At 46.2% G+C, this 19,847-nt stretch overlaps 1 protein-coding gene across 6 annotated transcripts in view; it reads left to right on the forward strand.

The window, feature by feature from the left end:
* OSBP2 (oxysterol binding protein 2) overlaps positions 1-19,847 on the forward strand; it is a 152,474-nt gene that overhangs the window by 72,328 nt on the left and 60,299 nt on the right. For all 6 annotated transcript variants that reach the window (XM_081841794.1, XM_081841795.1, XM_081841796.1 and 3 more), the window contains one exon: positions 18,913-19,163. In XM_081841794.1, coding sequence (XP_081697920.1) covers positions 18,913-19,163 — 251 coding nt within the window. The remainder of the gene's footprint in view (positions 1-18,912; positions 19,164-19,847) is intronic.

Consider the following 19,847-nt stretch of genomic DNA (forward strand, 5'->3'; position numbering starts at 1 on the left):
GTTTTTAGTGTAGCTGTAGCTTTAGAGTGGATTCATTTCAAAATCTGTATGAATTTGGGCTCAAATTGCGTTTTAGATAGGACTGTCAGCATGTCATCCCATTCTAGGCAGTCAAAGGCCTTGTGAATTTCCAAGGCCCTGAATAGAAGGGGGAAATTTGTTTGTTTACTATGTTTGAAAGTATTCTGATTGGTTCTGTGATGTTTTGACAGGGAACAAAACCAGCTTGATCTGGGGCTATTATTTTTTGTAGAAATACCTTAATCCTGATGTAAATATGTTACGATCCTGATTACTCAGAGAGATTGTCTGAAAAGATTCTACGTTCTGGTGGTCTTTATATGGTTTTGAGATGACTACAATCTTGGAGTGGTGCCATGTTTTGGGGGGGTGCTCCTCTCATTTTTAGGTCATGAAATAGGTGACATATATATGGTGAAATATGGCCATAGTTAGTTGTCTGTATGGCATTCACACCTTGTCAACCCATTGAGGAAGTTCCTCAGTGATGGAGGTGGTGTTAGAAACTCGGATACATAAGCTAGGAACCAAATGGCACCTTAAACCAAAGTTGTAGTTGCCAAAAGGGAACATCTAGCAGCTATGTTGGCTCTAAAGTCTTATTTTTTTCAAATTATGGACTGACTGTGATTGATTATCAGTTAAACATCCGGCTAGTTCAGATGACAACCTTGAGCCTAAAGATTAAGTGCTTTTAAAGCTTAAAGAAGAAAAGTCCACACATATATCACCCTATTCCAACCTCTTTTTCTTAATGGTTTCACGGACCATTCATAATGTGAGCAGGGCAGTGGTAGGGTAAGTAAAAACAAGCTACAAGTGACTATAATGTTGTTCACTGCTCCTGTTCAGGCGACACAGAAAAAGCATTTTGGTTCCTGAAATTCATTCCGATTGTGCAGAGAAAATATACAGGATGTGGTATTGTGTGAAAACAGTCCCGATCCAAGGATCCCCAGGCATGCATCTCAAGATGGTGGGGATGTCAGGCGTCATCCAGGCTCCCAGGCATCCTCCCTTGGTCGCAAGTGATAGATAATTGTACAAAAGGCGCCTGGCGCCTGGCTAATTTTGACACTGGATGGAGGATTTTATAGTTGGAGTCGGCTGCTGTTCTTTGAGTGCCAAGCACACCTTGCAATAGAGAGTGGCGGGAAGGACCATGTGGTGTGGTTTCAGGGAGACCTCTGAAGAGCAGGATATGATCCCTTTTAGTAACAGTTTTCAGGGGTAGGAAATATCGGTCTGCCTTTTTGCCTTCTGTGTCCAATACATTGCCCCCTTGAGAATGCAAGAACAGGATCCTAGCTCAGGGCTAAGCAATCTGTGGCCTTCCGATGCCTGCTGCACAACAGCTCCCATCATCCCTGGCTGTTGGCCGCACTGACTGTGGCTGATGGAAGCTGAAGTCCAGCAACATCCGGAAAGCAACCGGTCCGTCATCTCTACTTTACCTTAATCTTTGTTTGTGTTTGCGGTAAATCAGCCTTTCTGATTCCTTACATCTCTCTCTCTCTCTCTCTCTCTCTCTCTCTCTCTCTATCTCTCTCTATCTCTCTCTATCTCTCTGTGTGTGTGTGTGTGTGTGTGTGTGTGTGACTGCTGTGGGCTCATCATCACCTGAAGGTGAAATGATTTAAAATCAGCAACAGCATCTGGTCTCATTGCTTGCAACTTGCACAGCAGCTAATTAAAATTCAGACGATGCCATTTTTGATTCAGGGTTGCTGCTTTGACAGGCCAAAGCCATGCCAGGAATGTCAAATTGCAATGGCTTGGGCTGAGAAGGCTGCTTGAAACATCATTTTTAGGCCAGGAACAGGCTGTGCTCTTAGAACCGCAGGAGCTCCCTAAATGCCTTGGTTTCTTCTCAATTACCTGCCCTCTTCGCATATGAACTGCGGCACTTATTTCACTAGTTTCTTCCTTTTATTTCACCTATTTATTTCATTTCAGCTGGGCTTAATCTCTGCGTCTTCTAAGCAGCGTACATAAAAAGAGCTAAAAAGCACAAAGTGGATAAAATCTGTTAAAATGAACGATGAATAGTTACAAGTTACAAGAAAGGAGATTGCGACTAAACATCAGGAAGAGCTTTCTGCTGGTAAAAGCTGTTTGACAGTGGAACGAGGACTCCCTTTGGAGATTTTGGACTGTCTTTTGTTGGAGGTTTTTAAAGTAGAGATTGGATGGCCATCTGCCAGAGATGCTTTAGCTGAGATTCCTGCATTGCAGGGGGTTGGACTAGATGACCCTCAGGGTCCCTCCCAACTCTACAATTATATGGGGGGAAACCAGGAAGCTTTCTTAAAATGCCTGGAATAGAAAGGCATTTGTTAAGGAACAGAGTGTGCAAAACGGAGACAACATTGAACGTATTCCTTCCATTTACGAAACTGGGTTATTTGGTATTTAACAAAGACACACACAGACCCAGAGGTTGCTCCTTTTGTGTCCATGGGATAAGCTGGTACATGAATTTGTCTAGGATTATCCATCAAGGCAGGGGATTGGGCATTGTCTTTTTGCAGAGACCTAAGAATCTGTAGTTTGCAGCAAGTAGGGCTGGAGAGGGTGGTTTAAAAATAGAATTTGCAGTCCTTTCCGCCAACAGCCTGGCTTGTGCCCACGCCACGGTTTCCTGAGCCGAGATGTGCTCAGCGGTGCCCCTGAGACAGCAGGCTGGAGATACACCTCACAGGAGGTTAGGGCCAGTAGCTTCTGAGCCACGGTACGCCAGAGACTATCATAGCGTCAGGTGTCTAAGAATAGCAGCCTTGGCTTTCCGTGAGGCAAGCAGTTCCTATGGCAACCGATTCATTTGTAGGTGTCCTGCAGATCAGAACCAAAAACACCCATCGCCCATACCCTTGTCTGTCAAAGATATCATAATAGCAAGGGGAATAACAGGCAAGTGTGTTTTGGGTTTGCATGTGGAGTTTGGCTCAAGTACATGTTGAGCATGCCAAAACAAACAAACAACAACAGCTTTGTCTTCCATTTAAATGTACAGGGAGTAAATCACAAAATATGCAGTAAATCACAAAATATGCGCTTGTACACATCTGCTAATAACTCAGGGTTCTGACATTGTGTTTGATCTGGTGTAGAATCACCTGTGGTTTTCATCCTCCCCCTTCTAAACATTGCATAGCTTCCTGACACGCACAGAATCTGCGCCAATTTATTCTTAGCGTTTTTTATCCGCCGGCATTCAGTTCATGGTGAGAATGGCTTCCTGCGAAAGCATTTGCTGGCCTCGGTTGATGGGGAGGCTGATGCCTTCCGGGGAGGCAAGTGGTGGGTCGGGTTCTCCTGCAGATGTGCGTGACGCAGTGATGCAGTTGGACTGTGCAGAGTCCAGAGCTATTTTGCAGGTTGGATCCCCTTGTAGGGGACACCTGCATATTCCTATTAGAATGGTCGCAACTAGGGCCAGGGCCTTTTCAGTACTGGCCCCGACTTGGTGGAACGCTCTGTCACACGAGACTAGGGCCCTGCGGGACCTGACATCTTTCCGCAGGGCCTGCAAGACAGAGCTGTTCTGCCTGGCCTTTGGTTTGGACTCAGTCTGACCCTTATGTTTCCCCCCCCCCTTATGGTTTTGATCTATGGGCTACTTTTAAAATGAGGCTGCATTTTAAATTGCATTTTAACCTTTATTTTAAATTGGTTTTTCCCCCCTATTATGATTTTATTGTAATTTTACTGGTGTTAGCCACCCTGAGCCCGGCTCTGGCCGGGGAGGGCGGGGTATAAATAAAATTTATTATTATTATCATTTATTAATGTGAGCCAGTGTGGTGTAGTGGTTAGAGCGGTGGACTCGTAATCTGGTGAACCAGGTTCGCTTCCCCGCTCCTCCACATGCAGCTGCTGGGTGACCTTGGGCTAGTCACACTTCTCTGAAGTCTCTCAGCCCCACTCACCTCACAGAGTGTTTGTTGTGGGGGAAGAAGGGAAAGGAGAATGTTAGCCACTTTGAGACTCCTTAGGGTAGTGATAAAGCAGGATATCAAATCCAAACTCTTCTTCTTCTCTTAATATATTGCAAGGGGTTGGACTAGATGATCCTCAGCGTCCTTTCCAACTCTACAATTCTACCGTTCTATAAGGGGAGCTATTCCTGGCCCACTGGTTCACCTCTGGAACATCAGGAAGTTGGGTCTGAGGTTATGGGTTAGAACCCAGGCGGCACTCAGTGGCTTTTCAGAATAAAAATTCGGGGACACACTTTCAATATGTTCTATAAAAAAAGAAAGCACTTCTTCATGCTGTGCATAAAACTATGAAGCCTGCTTTCACAGGAGGCAGTGATGGCCAACAACTCAGATATTTTAAAAGAGGATTGTACAAATTCATGAAGGATTAGGCTGTCAGTGGCTACTAGCCGTGATGGTTGAGCTCTGCCTCCATGGTTGAATCCCAGTTGCTCTTGTGCTCAGATCCTGCTTGTGGCTTTCCTGCAGGCATCTAGTTGCCCCTTGTAAAAGGTAAAGGACCCCTGGGCGGTTGAGTCCAGTCAAGGCGACTATGGGGTTGCGGTGCTCATCTCACTTTTGGGCCGAGGGAGCCGGCGTTTGTCCACAGACAGCTTTCCAGGTCATATGGCCAACAGGACTAAACCGCTTCTGGCGCAACGGGACACAGAGATGGAAGCCAGAGCGCACAAAACGCTGTTTACCTTCCTGCCGGAGCGGTACCTATTTATTTAGTTGCACTCGTCACTGGTGTGCTTTCAAACTGCTAGGTTGGCAGGAGCTGGGACAGAGCAACTGGAGCTCACTCTGTCGTGGGGATTTGAACCGCCAACCTTCTGATTGGGAAGCCCAAGAGGCTCAGTGGTTTAGACCACAGCGCCACCCGTGTCCCTGTAAGAACAGGATGCTGGATTAGATAGGCCTCATCCAGCAGGCTCTTCTCATGTTCCTATATTGATGTTTGGCACTGACTGCATAGATTTAAAGCATATCCTTACATCTCTCCCCCTCCACGAATCCTGGGAGTTTTAGTTTAAGGGGACTAGGAATTATAACTGTGAGGGGTAAACTACAGTTCCCAGAATTCAGGTGGGTAATGCTTTCAGTGTGTGGAGTGTACACAGCCATGGAGCTGGATGTCATGGAAGGCAGCCTTCTCCATCCTTGCACCCTCTAGATTCTTAGGACTGCAGTTCCCATCAACACGGCTAGGCTGGTTGCAGGTCCCATCAGCCCCAACCAGCACAGTCATGCTGATGGGAACTGTAGCCCAAAGAATTTGGAGGGCACCAGGTTGGAGAAGCCTAATGCAAGGTTATCTCTGATTTCTCCATTTGAAATTCTGAAAGCAAATCCATATGTGTGTGTTTATTTCCCAAACATCACTCATGTGAGTCACCTCTGCTAAATTTTGTAGCTTTTCCTTCATGGTTTTCCTTGCCATCCCTGTTGTCAGATACCCCTGCTGGTTAGTGGCACTCCGTTGGCAGCTCTGATTTGCAAGGACAAGAAGTGTGCGGGTGTTGTGCGCTCTCTCAGTTCTTGTAAGTGTCACTTATTTTTGAGCATGATAAAACAGTGGTTAATATAGTAATTGATGGAAAAACCCGAGCTAAACCCCAAACTGTGTTACTATTTAGCTCTGTTTATCCTTCTCCATCTGTCTGTCCTGTCTGTTTAGATCAACTTGTTCGGCATTGAGAAGCCCTTCGGAAATGCATCAGTTGTTTGAGGGCTGCTTCTTTTTACTGTTGGGTGATTAATGGAAATCCATGTGGCCCATTGCATTAACCACCCAGAGTGCCTTGTTACTTAGGCCTTCATTTTTCTTGCAGATAGAGAACCACAAGAGACTTTGGTCTTTCGCTTTCTGCATGATCTCAGAGTAAAAGGAACTATTCCAGACAGAATTCAAGACCAGCTTCGATCTAATGATATCTGAAAAGTCCTGATAGTTAACATTGCTAAAAATTAGGAGCTGGATCTGTCGTCTTTTTTTTTTTTTTTTTTGCAACTACTGAATATCTTACTCTTCTCACAAGCCTTTTAAGTCGAGCTCTTTCCCGATCTGCATCTGAATTGTTTTAAAGGTGCTATTCATATGTTTTTACTGTTTTAATCACTTGTTTGCTTCCCTGGGCTCCTTCCGGAGGAAGGATGGGAATATTAATTTAATTAAATTAAAAGAAAAAACTGTAAGCCAGTTTGGGATGCAGAAAAATGGGGCAGAAATAAGTTAGCAGGCTGTTGTTGGCGTTCCTCCTTTGAGCCCAGAAACCTTGCAGGATCAGGCCAGTGGCCCATTGGGTCCATCACCCTGTTCTCCCAGGGGCCAGCCAGATGCAGCTGGATAGCACATTTGGTTAGAGTGTGGTGTTGATAACGCCAGGGTTGCAGGTTCAATTCCCCTAAGGGACAGCTGCATATTCCTGCATTGCAGGGGTTTGGACTAAATGATCTGCAGGGTCTCTTCCAACTCTGTGGTTCTACAATCCTTTGCAACCTGCAAGCAAGACCTGAGTGCGAGAGCCCTCCCCGCCTCTTGCAGTTTCCAGCAACTGGGATTCAGAATCATTACTGTCTCTTGACTGTGAAGGCATTAATGGCAGGGCCTTACCCTCCATAATACAGAAGTGCCACAGCTCAAAGGGAGGGGAAATGTCACGGTGATTAGAGTACCTGCTCTGCATGCCAAAGGTCCCAGCTGCATCTCTGGGTTAGGAGCCCTTTCCTGAGACCCTGAGGAGCTGCTGCCAGTCACTGTAGACCAGGCACCCCCAAACTCGGCCCTCCAGATGTTTTGGAACTACAACTCCCATCATCCCTAGCTAACAGGACCAGTGGTCAGGGATGATGGGAATTGTAGTCCCAAAGCATCTGCCAAAACATCTGGAGGGCCGAATTTGGGGGTGCCTGGTGCCTAGATAGTACTGAGCTAGATAGACCCAACCATGTCACAGTACAGTGGTACCTTGGTTCTCAAACTTAATCCGTTCTGGAAGTCCAAAACCAAGGTGCACTTTTCCCATAGAAAGCAATGCAAAACAGATTAATCCGTTCCAGACATTTAAAAACAACCCCTAAAACAGCAATTTAACATGAATTTTACTATCTAACAAGACCATTGATCCATAAAATGAAAGCAGTAATTAATGTACTGTACTATAAAATAAATAAGACAGTATTGTAGATGATAAAAATTAGAATTAATTTTTTTCTCACGTGCACTGATGATAGTCATTGTTTGGATGGGGGGCTTTTATCCATTTTCACAGTCACACAATCAATCAATCAATCAATCAGTAGCTGAACTCGGTTCCACACAGTCACAAAAACAAATTAACCAAAAAAGCCTCAAAAACAAAAATGCAAAATAAATAGCAAAAACAAAAGTGCCAAATACAGTGGCACCTTTGTTTTTGAACTTAATCCATTCCAGAAGTCCCTTTGACTTCCGAAATGTTCGAAAACCATGGTACGGCTTCTGATTGGTGCAGGCACCCCGGAAACAATAGCCGACAACCGCATTGGACATTTGGCTTCTGAAAAACGCTTGAAAACCGGAACACTTACTTCCAGGTTGTCTGTGTTTGGGAACCAAGGCGTTTGAGAACCAAGGTACCACTGTGTAAGGCAGCTTCCTACGTTCCCCAGAAATGCAGAAGCCATGTGGGAGAGGGGCAGGATCATGTGGGAATAATTTTGCCCACTGCTACACCAGACTTCAGGGGACGTGGGTGGTGCTGTGGGTTAAACCACAGAGCCTAGGACTTGCCGATCAGAAGGTCGGCGGTTCAAATCCCCAGATGGGGTGAGCTCCCGTTGCTCGGTCCCTGCTCCTGCCAACCTAGCAGTTCAAAAGCACATCAAAGTGCAAGTAGATAAATAGGTACTGCTCTGGCGTGAAGGTAAACAACGTTTCCGTGTGCTGCTCTGGTTCGCCAGAAGCGGCTTAGTCATGCTGGCCACATGACCCGGAAGCTGTACGCCGGCTCCCTTGGCCAGTAAAGCGAGATGAGCGCCGCAACCCCAGAGTCTGCTACGACTGGACCTAATGGTCAGGGGTCCCTTTACCTTTACTTACACCAGACTTCCTGTCCAGACTTCCTAATACAGGCGTCTTTCAGTGTGACCCTGTTCCCTGCCATAGGCCTTTGCACCTTTACCAGGGCAGCTTGCTATGACAGCAGAGGAGCAATGCCACTGCTTCTGTGAAACCAACCCGAATGGAGCATCCCTTCCAAACCCAGAAGGTTCATATTACGACATCAGTTGAAATTGCTCCAGCAAATTTGGTGGCTGGTGTTTCTTGACACACTTGGCCACCATTTCAGAACTGGAGGGTGTGTGTGTTTGTATGTGTGCGCAGAGGTGTGTTTTTCATTCATTTTCAGTTCCTTCAGATTTAGTCACGTTCTGGAGATTTTTTCTTGTCTTAATAATAGCAGCAGCAGCTGCCAATGCCGGTGGCATGTTTTCACCATAGAAAGAAATAAAGGCTTCCTCTCTGAAATCATACTGTAAACTCCCCCCCCCCCCTTTTGTTGCAATGCTTTAAAAGGAATTCATAGGTTGAATGCCTGTAATGACAGCCCTTGGAATATAAAAGAGGGGGAGCTTGGGGAGAAATTGTAGTGATGAGCATCGAGAAAGCAGATTAGGGGTTTGTGGGTGGGGTGGGGAGAAGCAAATCCTGATGTTCTGAACTGCCTGTTGGTTAAATCTATCTCTAAGGAAATAGAATGTCCACAAGCTCTTCAAAGCAGACAGAAGTATTTTGACCGACAGCCTTTCCACTGAGCAGGGCTCACAAAGTTGTTGTTGTTTTTAATCGCCGCAAAGCATTGCTGATGCACCTGCAAATTCCATATTCTTTCATAAGCCACCTTCTGTTGAGCCTCTGAACTTGGGGAGCAGTGTTTGGTAGCTCAGAGTTCTTGCAAGCTGCAGCTGTTATGTAAGCCTCCCTGTTAAAAGGACTCTGTCCTCATTTGAACTAGCCGAGACTGAGCAAGCTGGCACTGTTGGGGTCCCAGTGCCAAGGCTGTCCTCTTCTTTGGGCTGCTCATTATGCCCATGGAGTCGGCAGCAACAAAAATGGAAATGCTTAGTGTGCTGGGGGGTTTTTTTTTGGGGGGGGGAGAAGGTCAGGAGCTAACTTCCAATCCTCCTCCAAAAGGCAGCTATAGAAAACCTGGAAATTGGGCATCCAATTTAAAATTTCTGAATGAAACATTAGTTTCATCATGATTTGATCTGCCCCATGTTGGGCAAAAGCTTCCTGCGTTTTGCAGGGAGCTGGACTCAATGACCCTCGCAGTCCCATCTCACTCTACAATTCTATGATTACTGAAGTTGTGTTCCTGAATTCTTCAGCGACACTTTTTGTCTGTGTGGTAAGCATGAGATCTGAGGGTTAAACCACAGAGCCTAGGACTTGTCGATCAGAAGGTCGGCGGTTCAAATCCCCACAACGGGGTGAGCTCCCGTTAATCGGTCCCTGCTCCTGCCAACCTAGCAGTTCGAAAGCACGCCAAAGTGAAAGTAGATAAATAGGTACCACTCTGGTGGGAAGGTAAACGGCGTTTCTGTGTGCTGCTCTGGTTCACCAGAAGCGGCTTAGTCATGCTGGCCACGTGACCTAGAAGCTGTCTGCGGACAAACGCCGGCTCCCTCGGCCTATAAAGTGAGATGAGCGCCGCAACCCCAGAGTCGGTCACGACTGGACCTAATGGTCAGGGGTCCCTTTAACTTTTTAAGCATGAGATCTACATACTATCAGTATTAGAGTCATAGAGTCATAGAATTGTAGAGTTGGAAGGGACCCCGAGGATCATCTAGTCCAACCCCCTGCAATGCAGGAATATCCAGCTGTCCCACACGGGGATCGAACCTGCAACCTTGATTAGTCCAAAACAATAACAAGTAACACCCAGAGTGTCTCTTGCAACAGCAAGACAACCTATTTAGCAAGATGTTATACATCGGGATAATTGGAAGCATTTCAGAAGAACACCAGCGGCTTTTGTCTTCTGCATTTTGTTTTGTTTGTCGTTTCTGTTTTCATATTGATGCCCTCTTTTCCCCTGGGCATGGTTTGGCATTGCAGGAATAAAATTTTTTCCCCAAGAACAGAGCACATTTAATTTCTCCTCAAACCCATCCCATTGCCTGGAAACACTTTTTACTGATGGTTTAACTTCAGATCTGTAAACGTAACACACTGAGCATAATCTTAGTTATTTCTGTCTTATATTGCTTTCCTTCTTTGTCTCAAGGACTGTGCTTGCATGTATCATCTTGATAGCATCCTTGTGAGGTAGGCTGTGTAAATCTCTGTCCAAATCTTCCTGTTAAACCTCATGGTAGAATTGGCAAGTAGAACAGGCCTTTTCATTGTTGGCTTGTGGAATACGTTCTCCAGGGAGGTAGGGCTGGCGTCATTTTTATATTTAGACACCAGGCAATAACTCCTTTTTACCTGGGCTTTTGGTCCTTAATTTGAAGGGTTTCAGTGGCCTTTTTTATTAGGTCAGGATCCTATAAGTGCTGTATTTTATTTGTACAGGTGTGTTTTTAAAAGTTTTTATTAGTTGCTGTATTTGGTTTTAGTGTTTACATCATGTTTGTAAGACGCTTTGGGTCACACTTGTGGGGAAAACAACTAATAAATATTAATAAATGAATTGGGCTGTGATCTCCAGTTTCGGAGGCTATCTGAAAGTGTGTTAGACTGTGGTAAAAACAAAACACTAATTATGCTGAGGAGAAGAAGAAGGAGGAGGAGGAGAAGAAGAAGAAGAAGAAGAAATGTCTGAGGGTGTTTCTACACAGCAGTTTATTATGGACTCTGCTGCTTATGCATGCATAAAGCATTTGCACTGATGTGCAGAGAAATGTTTGATCCTCGGAGGAGTCATTAAAACCCTTCCCAGTAGGAAACTGCATTCTCATTTAGCTTTTTGCTATGCTATACCTTGTTTGCTTGACTTTGCCAACTGAGCTGGCACCAGACAAGAGAACGAGAGGCTGTTTGCAAGGCGAACGTATCCCCTTAATTGGAACTTTTTCAGAACGGCTGCACCTTACCTTTCTACCACCCAGGGCCGTCTAATGAATCTCATACCTCCTGAAGCTTGTTTCATTTCCCTTCTCATCTGGGTCTACTCCTCCAATCAGTGGGCACTCATCTGCCTCCGTGACTTTTCCCCAGTGAAGCTGTGGTTCTGTTTTTAGCTTTGCCTTTTCTTTAAAAGTGTGTGTTTTGAGCGTGTTTACATATACATCAAAACATTTTGCAAAGGTACAATTGCTGCAGAACTACGTCTTGATATTCAGATGGAACTCTGGGGCCTTTTTTCATCTGAAATCCTACTATCTTGTTCGATGGAGAATAGTGCTCCAGCACAGCCTTCCCATCGCTGTGTTGCGATGAGGGCTAGCGTAGTGTGGAAGTGACAGGATGAACCAAGAAGTCTCTGATTCCAACTTTGCTTCTGTAATGTAGCCCGCAGGTAACATTAGGCAAGCTGGTCTCTTGGAGCCACCCCCTCAGCTGGCAGTCATCCCAAAGAATATAATACTGTTCTTTACAGAGCATTGTTGTTTAGTTGTGTCCGACTCTTCGTGACCCCCTGGACCAGAGCACGCCAGGCACTCCTGTCTTCCACTGCCTCCTGCAGTTTGGTCAAACTCATGCTGGTAGCTTCGAGAACACTGTCCAACCATCTCGTCCTCTGTCGTCCCCTTCTCCTTGGGCCCTCCATCTTTCCCAACATCAGGGTCTTTTCCAGGGAGTCTTCTCTTCTCATGAGGTGGCCAAAGTATTGGAGCCTCTGCTTCACGATCTGTCCTTCCAGTGAGCACTCAGGGCTGATTTCCTTCAGAATGGATACGTTTGATTTTCTTGCAGTCCATGGGACTTTCAAGAGTCTCCTCCAGCACCATAATTCAAAAGCATCAATTCTTTGGTGATCGGCCTTCTTTATGGTCCAGCTCTCACTTCCATACAACACTACTGGGAAAACCATAGCTTTAACTATACAGACCTTTGTTGGCAAGGTGATGTCTCTGCTTTTTAAGATGCTGTCTCATTGCTTTTCTCCCAATAAGCAGGGATCTTTTAATTTTGTGACTGCTGTCACCATCTGCAGTGATCATGGAGCCCAAGAAAGTAAAATCTCTCACTGCCTCCATTTCTTCCCCTTCTATTTGCCAGGAGGTGATGGGCCCAGCGGCCATGATCTTCGTTTTTTTGACATTGAGCTTCAGACCATATTTTGCGCTCTCCTCTTTCACCCTCATTAAAAGGTTCTTTAATTCCTCCTCACTTTCTGCCATCAAGGTTGTGTCATCTGCATATCTGAGGTTGTTGATATTTCTTCTGGCAATCTTAATTCCGGCTAGGGATTCATCCAGCCCAGACTTTCACATGATGAATTCTGCATATAGGTTAAATGAGCAGGGAGACAATATACAGCCTTGTCGTACTCCTTTCCCAATTTTGAACCAATCAGTTCTTCCATATCCAGTTCTATGAAGAGCTTTTCTGCTGGATCAGGCCAATGGGGGCCCATCGAGTTCAACATCCTCTTCCATTTAGGTTTGCACAATTAAAATGAATTCAAGCGCTCCGTCGCCCTAGCACAACAAATCACTTTACAAAAAGAAACAGGTGGGGGCTTCTGTCATTAAGTGTGGAATGAATGAACGATTGAAGGAAAGATGTGCAAACACAGCAAATCAGGATGAATGCTCATTGTCTTTTTGTGTGTGTGTATGCCGCCTTTCCACACTTCAAATCATGCTCAAGGCAACTGACAACATGAAAAAATACGTAACTGCAGCCTAACAAAAGTAGTCATAAACAATAAATAAAACATCCAAAAAGTACACAGTCAAATGGAAATATTTCCACAGAAATCATAATAAAGATACAAAATATAATACAGTAACAGCAACAAAAACCCCTAAGCAATACCCCACTATATTCACCCCACAAACCAATCAGAAAAAATGCTCACTGCAGACCAGATACGATCTAACCTCCACGTAAGCTTCGTGAAACAAATCAGTACGAATGCTCAATAAATAGGTTGCCTGGAAGAGCCCTCATTTCTCTCATGGAGGCTGCACATGATTCAGTGGGAGAAAACCAGTGTGGTTCGGATCTGGGAGACCAGGGTTCAAATCCCCCTCAGCCATGAAGTTCACTGGGTGACCTTGACCCAGTAACTCAGCCTGAGAGGATAAAATGGGTTTTGGGGGAGAATTCACATACTCCACCTTGAGCTCCTTGGCGGAAAGGAATGCAAGAAGCAAGCAAACAAATCTTTAGTGTCCTGGTGGCTAGATTCACGATAAAGGTTTGTAGGGCTTTGATCACACAGTGAGGCTGTTGTTTAAAACAAAAACGCAACTTCATAACAACCACAGCTTGGATTCCTTTGTTGTGCATTCGGTGGCGTCACTGCCACAGAAGCTGGGAGCGCTGGAGCCTCTTCCCTCCTTCCCTCTTTGTCCTTCTCTGTCTTCTTGTAAACATAAAGTGTCTTCAGCTGCTGCTGCTTCTGTCTGCCGCCCTTCCCTTCTAGAGGGGCAGAGGTTTGGCCTCGGCGCTGCAAACTGTAACGTGAGCGTCATGGCAGCCCAGCCGTTTGCCTGTGTCCTTGTGCCAGCCGCCGTCCCTGGCCACCTCAAGCCTGACTAATTGGCCTTCTTGACAACCTTTTCAAGGTTGGCTTTTTCATGCCGTCTTCCTTCCTTTATGGGAGCAGAGGCCAGGTTTGGGTGCCTGCCTTTTCCCCCTCTCCACCTCTGAAGTCATCTCACCTTCTGTCTTTAATTACTTCTGAACACAGAGCATCTGCCTCTGTGTCCTCTGGGCACAGGGATGGATTTGACTTTGAGATTGGTTTGTACTGTTTGCAGCACATAGACACATATGCACATGCTCTTCCCAGCGTGCATATGCACACACTCAGTACCTTGTGGTGATGCTCTGTTTCCTGCAGTTACGAAAAGTAGGCACCTCCCAAACTGCTCTCAAGGGGAAGGCCTAATAATAATAATAATAATAATAATAATAATAATAATTTATTTATACCCCACCCATCTGGCTGGGCTTCCCCAGCCACTCTGGGCGGCTTCCAACAAAATATTAAAGTACAGTAATGCATCAAACATTAAAAGCTTCCCTAAACAGGGCTGCCTTCAGATGTCTTTTAAAAGTCTGGTAGTTGTTGTTCTCTTTGACATCCGGTGGGAGGGCATTCCACAGGGCGGGTGCCACTACCGAGAAGGCCCTCTGCCTGGTTCCCTGTAACTTGGCTTCTCGCAGTGAGGGAACCGCCAGAAGGCCCTCGGCGCTGGACCTCAGTGTCCGGGCAGAATGATGGGGGTGAATACGCTCCTTCAGATATACTGGACTGAGGCCGTTGAGGGCTTTAAAGGTCAGCACCAACACTTTGAATTGTGCTCTGAAACGTACTGTTAGTTTAAACTGTGGGCCTCGCTTCCACAGGAAGCAGCAATGGCCACCACCATAGATGACATTAAAAGAGAATTGGACAAATTCATGGAGGAGAGGGTCATTGATGGCTCTGCTCTGCCCCTATGGCTTCTGGATCCCAGTTGCTGGAAACCACAGGAGAGGAGAATGGCTCTTGTTCTCAGATCCTGCTTGAATGTTTCCCACAGGCATTTGTTTGGCCACCATGAAAACGTTTTGCTACTGGCGCAGGTCCAATTGCGTTGAGGTTTCTGGGCGCCAAGTTGGCAACCACAGACTTTAGTTCACAGTTCACAGACCTTTTCCATTTTCACTGTATGTGTTTCTCCTCCTTGCATTCTGAGACAAGCGAATTCTTGTAAGAGCACACTACAGCCAAGCAATTTAGTTGAGATCATAGAATCGTAGCATTGGAAGGGGTCTGTAACCTAGATTTAAGGTGCACCTAGCTTATGTATCTTGAGTTTCCAACCCTGAGTGTTAGTTCACGTGTTTTGGGGGGAAAGCTTACTGTAATTGGCAAAATGTGTGACTGAACATGATTCATTTTTTATATATATTTTCCAACCTTGGAAGAAGAAAAAAATGAGCCTAGACGTTCCGTTGTGGCGACCACAACCTCAGTTTAAGGTGGTTGTTTAGTCGTTTCGTCGTGTCCGACTCTTCGTGACCCCCTGGACCAGAGCACGCCAGGCACTCCTGTCTTCCACTGCCTCCCGCAGTTTGGTCAAATTCATGCTGGTAGCTTCGAGAACACTATCCAACCATCTCATCCTCTGTCGTCCCCTTCTCCTTGGGCCCTCCATCTTTCCCAACATCAGGGTCTTTTCCAGGGAGTCTTCTCTTCTCATGAGGTGGCCAAAGTATTGGAGCCTCAGCTTCAGGATCTGTCCTTCCAGTGAGCACTCAGGGCTGATTTCCTTCAGAATGGATAGGTTTGATCTTCTTGCAGTCCATGGGACTCTCAAGAGTCTCCTCCAGCACAGCACACTTGGCAAATAGCTTACACACCTGAGTTTCCTACACCGAAAGTTGATTCTCGACCACTGAGCCATAGCTCTAACCCAATTGCTTCTGCATGAGCAGATTTCTGCAGATGATGTTGGTGGGTGTTTGCACTCTGTCTGCAGCTGGCGAGGCAGTTTCTTCAGTTGTTGGCAAACTGTTTAATTGCTGGGACCTTAATTAGTTTACCCTGAGATGTCCATCTTCTCCTCAGCTCAAAAAAAAAGCAAAAAAAAAAAAGCATAAAAGCATAGTTTGAGCTCCTTCTACTTCTCAATTCAGTCCATAAATGGATTTTTGAAATAGAAGCATCAGAGATGCACACACACACACACACACACACGCCTTACTCATTTGGATAATGTGCTAATTCTATCAGTGTGTGTATTCCGGAAAGCAAAAAGGCATAAGTGACTGCCTTGCAGCTGATGATATTTCCAGATGGGTCCTTGATCCTGGGAAAAAACAACAACTACCTGCCTCTGGTCTGAATGCTGTGACATTTCGGACACATGTTCCATGCACCCTCTAGCCCAGCCTGCCCTGTGCTAATAAAGGCTAAAGCCACACAAGCTTGGAGCAGCTGGTGCTGTTAGCTGAGCTTCCATAAGTAAAGCATGGAGAACCTTTCTCAGTCTGAGGGCCGCATTCCTTTCTGGGCAGGTTTCCGAGGGCCGCATGCCAGTAATTGGCAGGGTGAGAAGCAAAGGTTGGTGGAGCAATGGATGGAAATTCCACTTTTCCACAGTGGTCTTATTTCTACACACACCTCTCTCTATCCTCCATCCCAGTGTTCGAAATTAGCCAGGCGCATTTTGCACCTGACTTTCGATCACTTGTGACTGAGTAAAGATGCCTTTGCCTACTACTACTACTACTACTACTACTACTACTACTACTAATATATTATTTATACCCCGCCCATCTGGCTGAGTCTCCCCAGCCACTCTGGGTGGCTTCCAATCAAGTGTTAAAAACAATACAGCATTAAATATTAAAAACTTCCCTAAACAGGGCTGCCTTCAGATATCTTTTAAAGATAGAATAGCTGCTTATTTCCTTCACATCTGAAGGGAGGGCGTTCCACAGGGCGGGCGCTACTACCGAGAAAGCCCTCTGCCTGGTTCCCTGTAACTTGGCTTCTCGCAGTGACGGAACCGTCAGGAGGCCCTCGGCTGGATCTCAGTGTCCGGGCTGAATGATGGGGGTGGAGACGCTCCTTCAGATATACAGGACCGAGGCCGTTTAGGGCTTTAAAGGTCAGCACCAACACTTTGAATTGTGCTCGGAAACGTACTGGGAGCCAATGCAGATCTCTCAGGACCGGTGTTATGTGGTCCCGGCGGCCACATCTCCACCATCTGGGGATCATTGGATCTGGACTGTTTTCACACACTTATACCCCATCCTGTAGAATTCTATCAGTCATATTTTATCCGCACAATCAGAATGAATTTGTGGATCCAGATTGCTTTTTCTGAGCAACCTGAGCAGGAGCAGTCACTATTAAGAAAAAGAGGTCGGAATAGGCCAATAGATATGTGGACTGTCCCTGGATCAAATGACTTTTCTTCTTTAAGTTCTCTTAAGTTCTTGACCTAGCTCAGAGTTGTCATCCGAACTAGCCAGATGTTTAACCGATAATCAATCACAGTCTGGCCATCTTTTGAACAATAAGACTTTGGATCCACCTTGCCCCCAGATGGAAACTAGACATTCCATTTTGGTGACTGCAGCCTTGGTTTAAGGACCCATTTGGCGCCTAACTTATTTATATGAGTTTCTAACACTGCGGCAAGCAAGAAACATTTCCAGGTTCAAGGATATATTCCAGCCAGGCAAAAGCACCCAGGGAGGGTGCAAAGCAGGGTCAGCAGGGATGTGGCCCTTGGGAGTCCCGAGGGCCAAATAACAGGAATTGGAGGCCACATTCTGGAGGCCCTGGGTTGATGTTTTCCACCCCTGTGTTAGCACTTAAAGATGTTATTGTCCACATTTCCTTATTCCCTTTCGGGGTTCTGCTGTGTTACTTTGCTGTTGTTAAATCCAGGACTTTTCAGCTTGTTTCTGCAGCCCTTGAGTGGAACGAGAACCAGTAGTCCCTTCTGGAACAATAAGCTGAACATCAGTCTAACTAAGCCAGTGCTGCCTTGAAAACACTTGAATGTATATTTCCAGACTAGGGGAGGAATTCAATTTCATCAGTGGAAGCATTTCCGCTGGCCAGATGCAACAATCCTCCTCTCTTCCCTGCCTCCCAACGTGCTGTTCTGGGTGTTCCCCTGGCTCTCCAGAGAGGATTTGGGGATCCCCTGTTGCACCAGCAGGAGCTTTTGCATTGACATCTGCTTGCCTACTGGGCTGGTTGGATCCAGGCCTTGCAGTTTTAAAAGTTAGGCTGGGCATTGGAGACAGGTGGAATCACAGAAACATAGCGCTGGGAGGGATCATGAGGGTCGTGCAGTCCAACCCCCCCCCCTGCAAAGCAGGAATATTTTTGCCCAACGTGGGGCTTGAACCCACATCCCCGAGAGTAACAGCCTCATGCTCTTACCAACTGAGCTATCCTTTCTTCTGGCGGATACAGGGGGGCTGCCATTACTAAGGGGCTGCAGTACTCCTTAGTGCAGTTGACCCCAGCTTGAAGTCAGCTCCTCTTGGATCAGAGCTTGAAAGCAAGCCATGCCCCAAAGGAAGAAAACAGGCCACATGACAACATGTCAGGTGATGGACAGGTGGGGGAACCCAGGATCTGGCCTGCTGAGTGGAAGAGATTCCCTGCCCTGTCTTAGAGAATAAAGCTGTCGACAGCTACCAGCCCCTGTGGCTGTGCTTTCATGGTCAGAGGCAATGCTTCTGAGTACCAGTTGCTGGAAACTGCAGGAGGGGAGAGGGTTCTTGTGTTCGGATCCTGCTAACGGGCTTTCCATTGGGGCATTTGGTTGGCCACTGTGAGAGCAGGATGCTGGACTAGGTGGGCCACTGAAGGAGGTGCTGGTTCCTCTGGCCTGATTCAGTCTACAATGTAGATGTTGACAGTAGTCCCTTGTCCTAAACACAATTATTTAGAAGTAAGTTCCCTTGAAAACCAATGGGGCTTCCTTTTCCAAGCCATGTGTTTCTGGATTTACAGTTGCTGGAGAGAAGGAATAAAATAAGATAAAATCTCTGCAGAGAGGGGAATCGTTCAGGAGAAAATCAGTGTGTTCTCTGGGCTGTGACTTTTCCGAACCTAAGGACAGTCAGAGATTTGGCGCCTTGTGCAAACAGAGGTCTTGCTTCACTTCTCGCTGCACAAACCATCGCTCTGTTTTCGTTGCAGTCCGGCCGGTAACCATGGAAACCATTTTGTCTTCCCCTCCCTCCTTTTCCCTCTTTTGCCGTTCCCCTCTACAGATGACTCTGGCGATGAGGAGCCAGCCTCGCAGTCTGACAAGAGCGAACTGCACGGCACTCTGAAAAGCCTCTCGAGTAAGCTGGAGGATCTCAGCACTTGCAACGACCTCATCGCCAAGCATGGGGCAGCTCTCCAGAGGTCCCTGAGTGAGCTGGAGAACCTCAAGCTGCCCGCCGAGAGCGGGGAGAAGATCAAGGCGGTCAACGAGAGAGCCACCCTCTTCAGGATCACCTCCAATGCTATGATAAATGTAAGTGGAGCACAGGTCCTGGCTGTAGAGGCTGGTGGCAGGTGCGCAACGCCTCTCCTACCCAACACAGGATTTCAGCAGGCAGGCAGTGGTAGCAGTAGGCAGGTAAGTGTCATAGGAACCTGCCAGGATGGACATTCTCACAAGACGCCTTCTGCAGCCTGGACGTGTAAATTTTAATTCTCTTCCACTTCGAGCTCTCGGAACATCTCAGCCTTGAATATGAAACGCCAGGATTCCAATCCCCGATTTGCCGTGTTTCTCATTTGAGTAGTCTAGGTTTACCTGTGAAAAGTGAAGCCTTGAGCACGTCTTGAGTTGTCTCATCTATCGAAGTCCCTGGTAGTGCTTGATACAGTTCAAGGTCAGGTGTATTGCTGTGGTTTGCCGTTTGCAAGACTAGGTTGTGAGGGTCTGGTTTAATATTAGTATGGCTTTATTTTTATTTTTTTAATCTGTTTAGTTTCTGTCTGCTGCCCTGGGATCCTGTGGACAAAGGGTAGCCAATAAATGGAATGAGTAAATCAAAAAAGGTGTCCACACAATCTATAGTAATAGCTGAAAGAGCATATGAGATACGCCGGCAAATTGCATTGTTTGTTGAAAGTACCAGAAGACTGGTGAATTTTTGACTTTGTGGTGCTAAATTTTCTAAGGGCTCTTAAGCTAAATGTTTATTTGAGA

The sequence above is a fragment of the Podarcis erhardii genome, assembly GCF_964252035.2.
Source record: "Podarcis erhardii genome assembly, chromosome: 15".
NCBI lineage: Eukaryota > Metazoa > Chordata > Lepidosauria > Squamata > Lacertidae > Podarcis > Podarcis erhardii.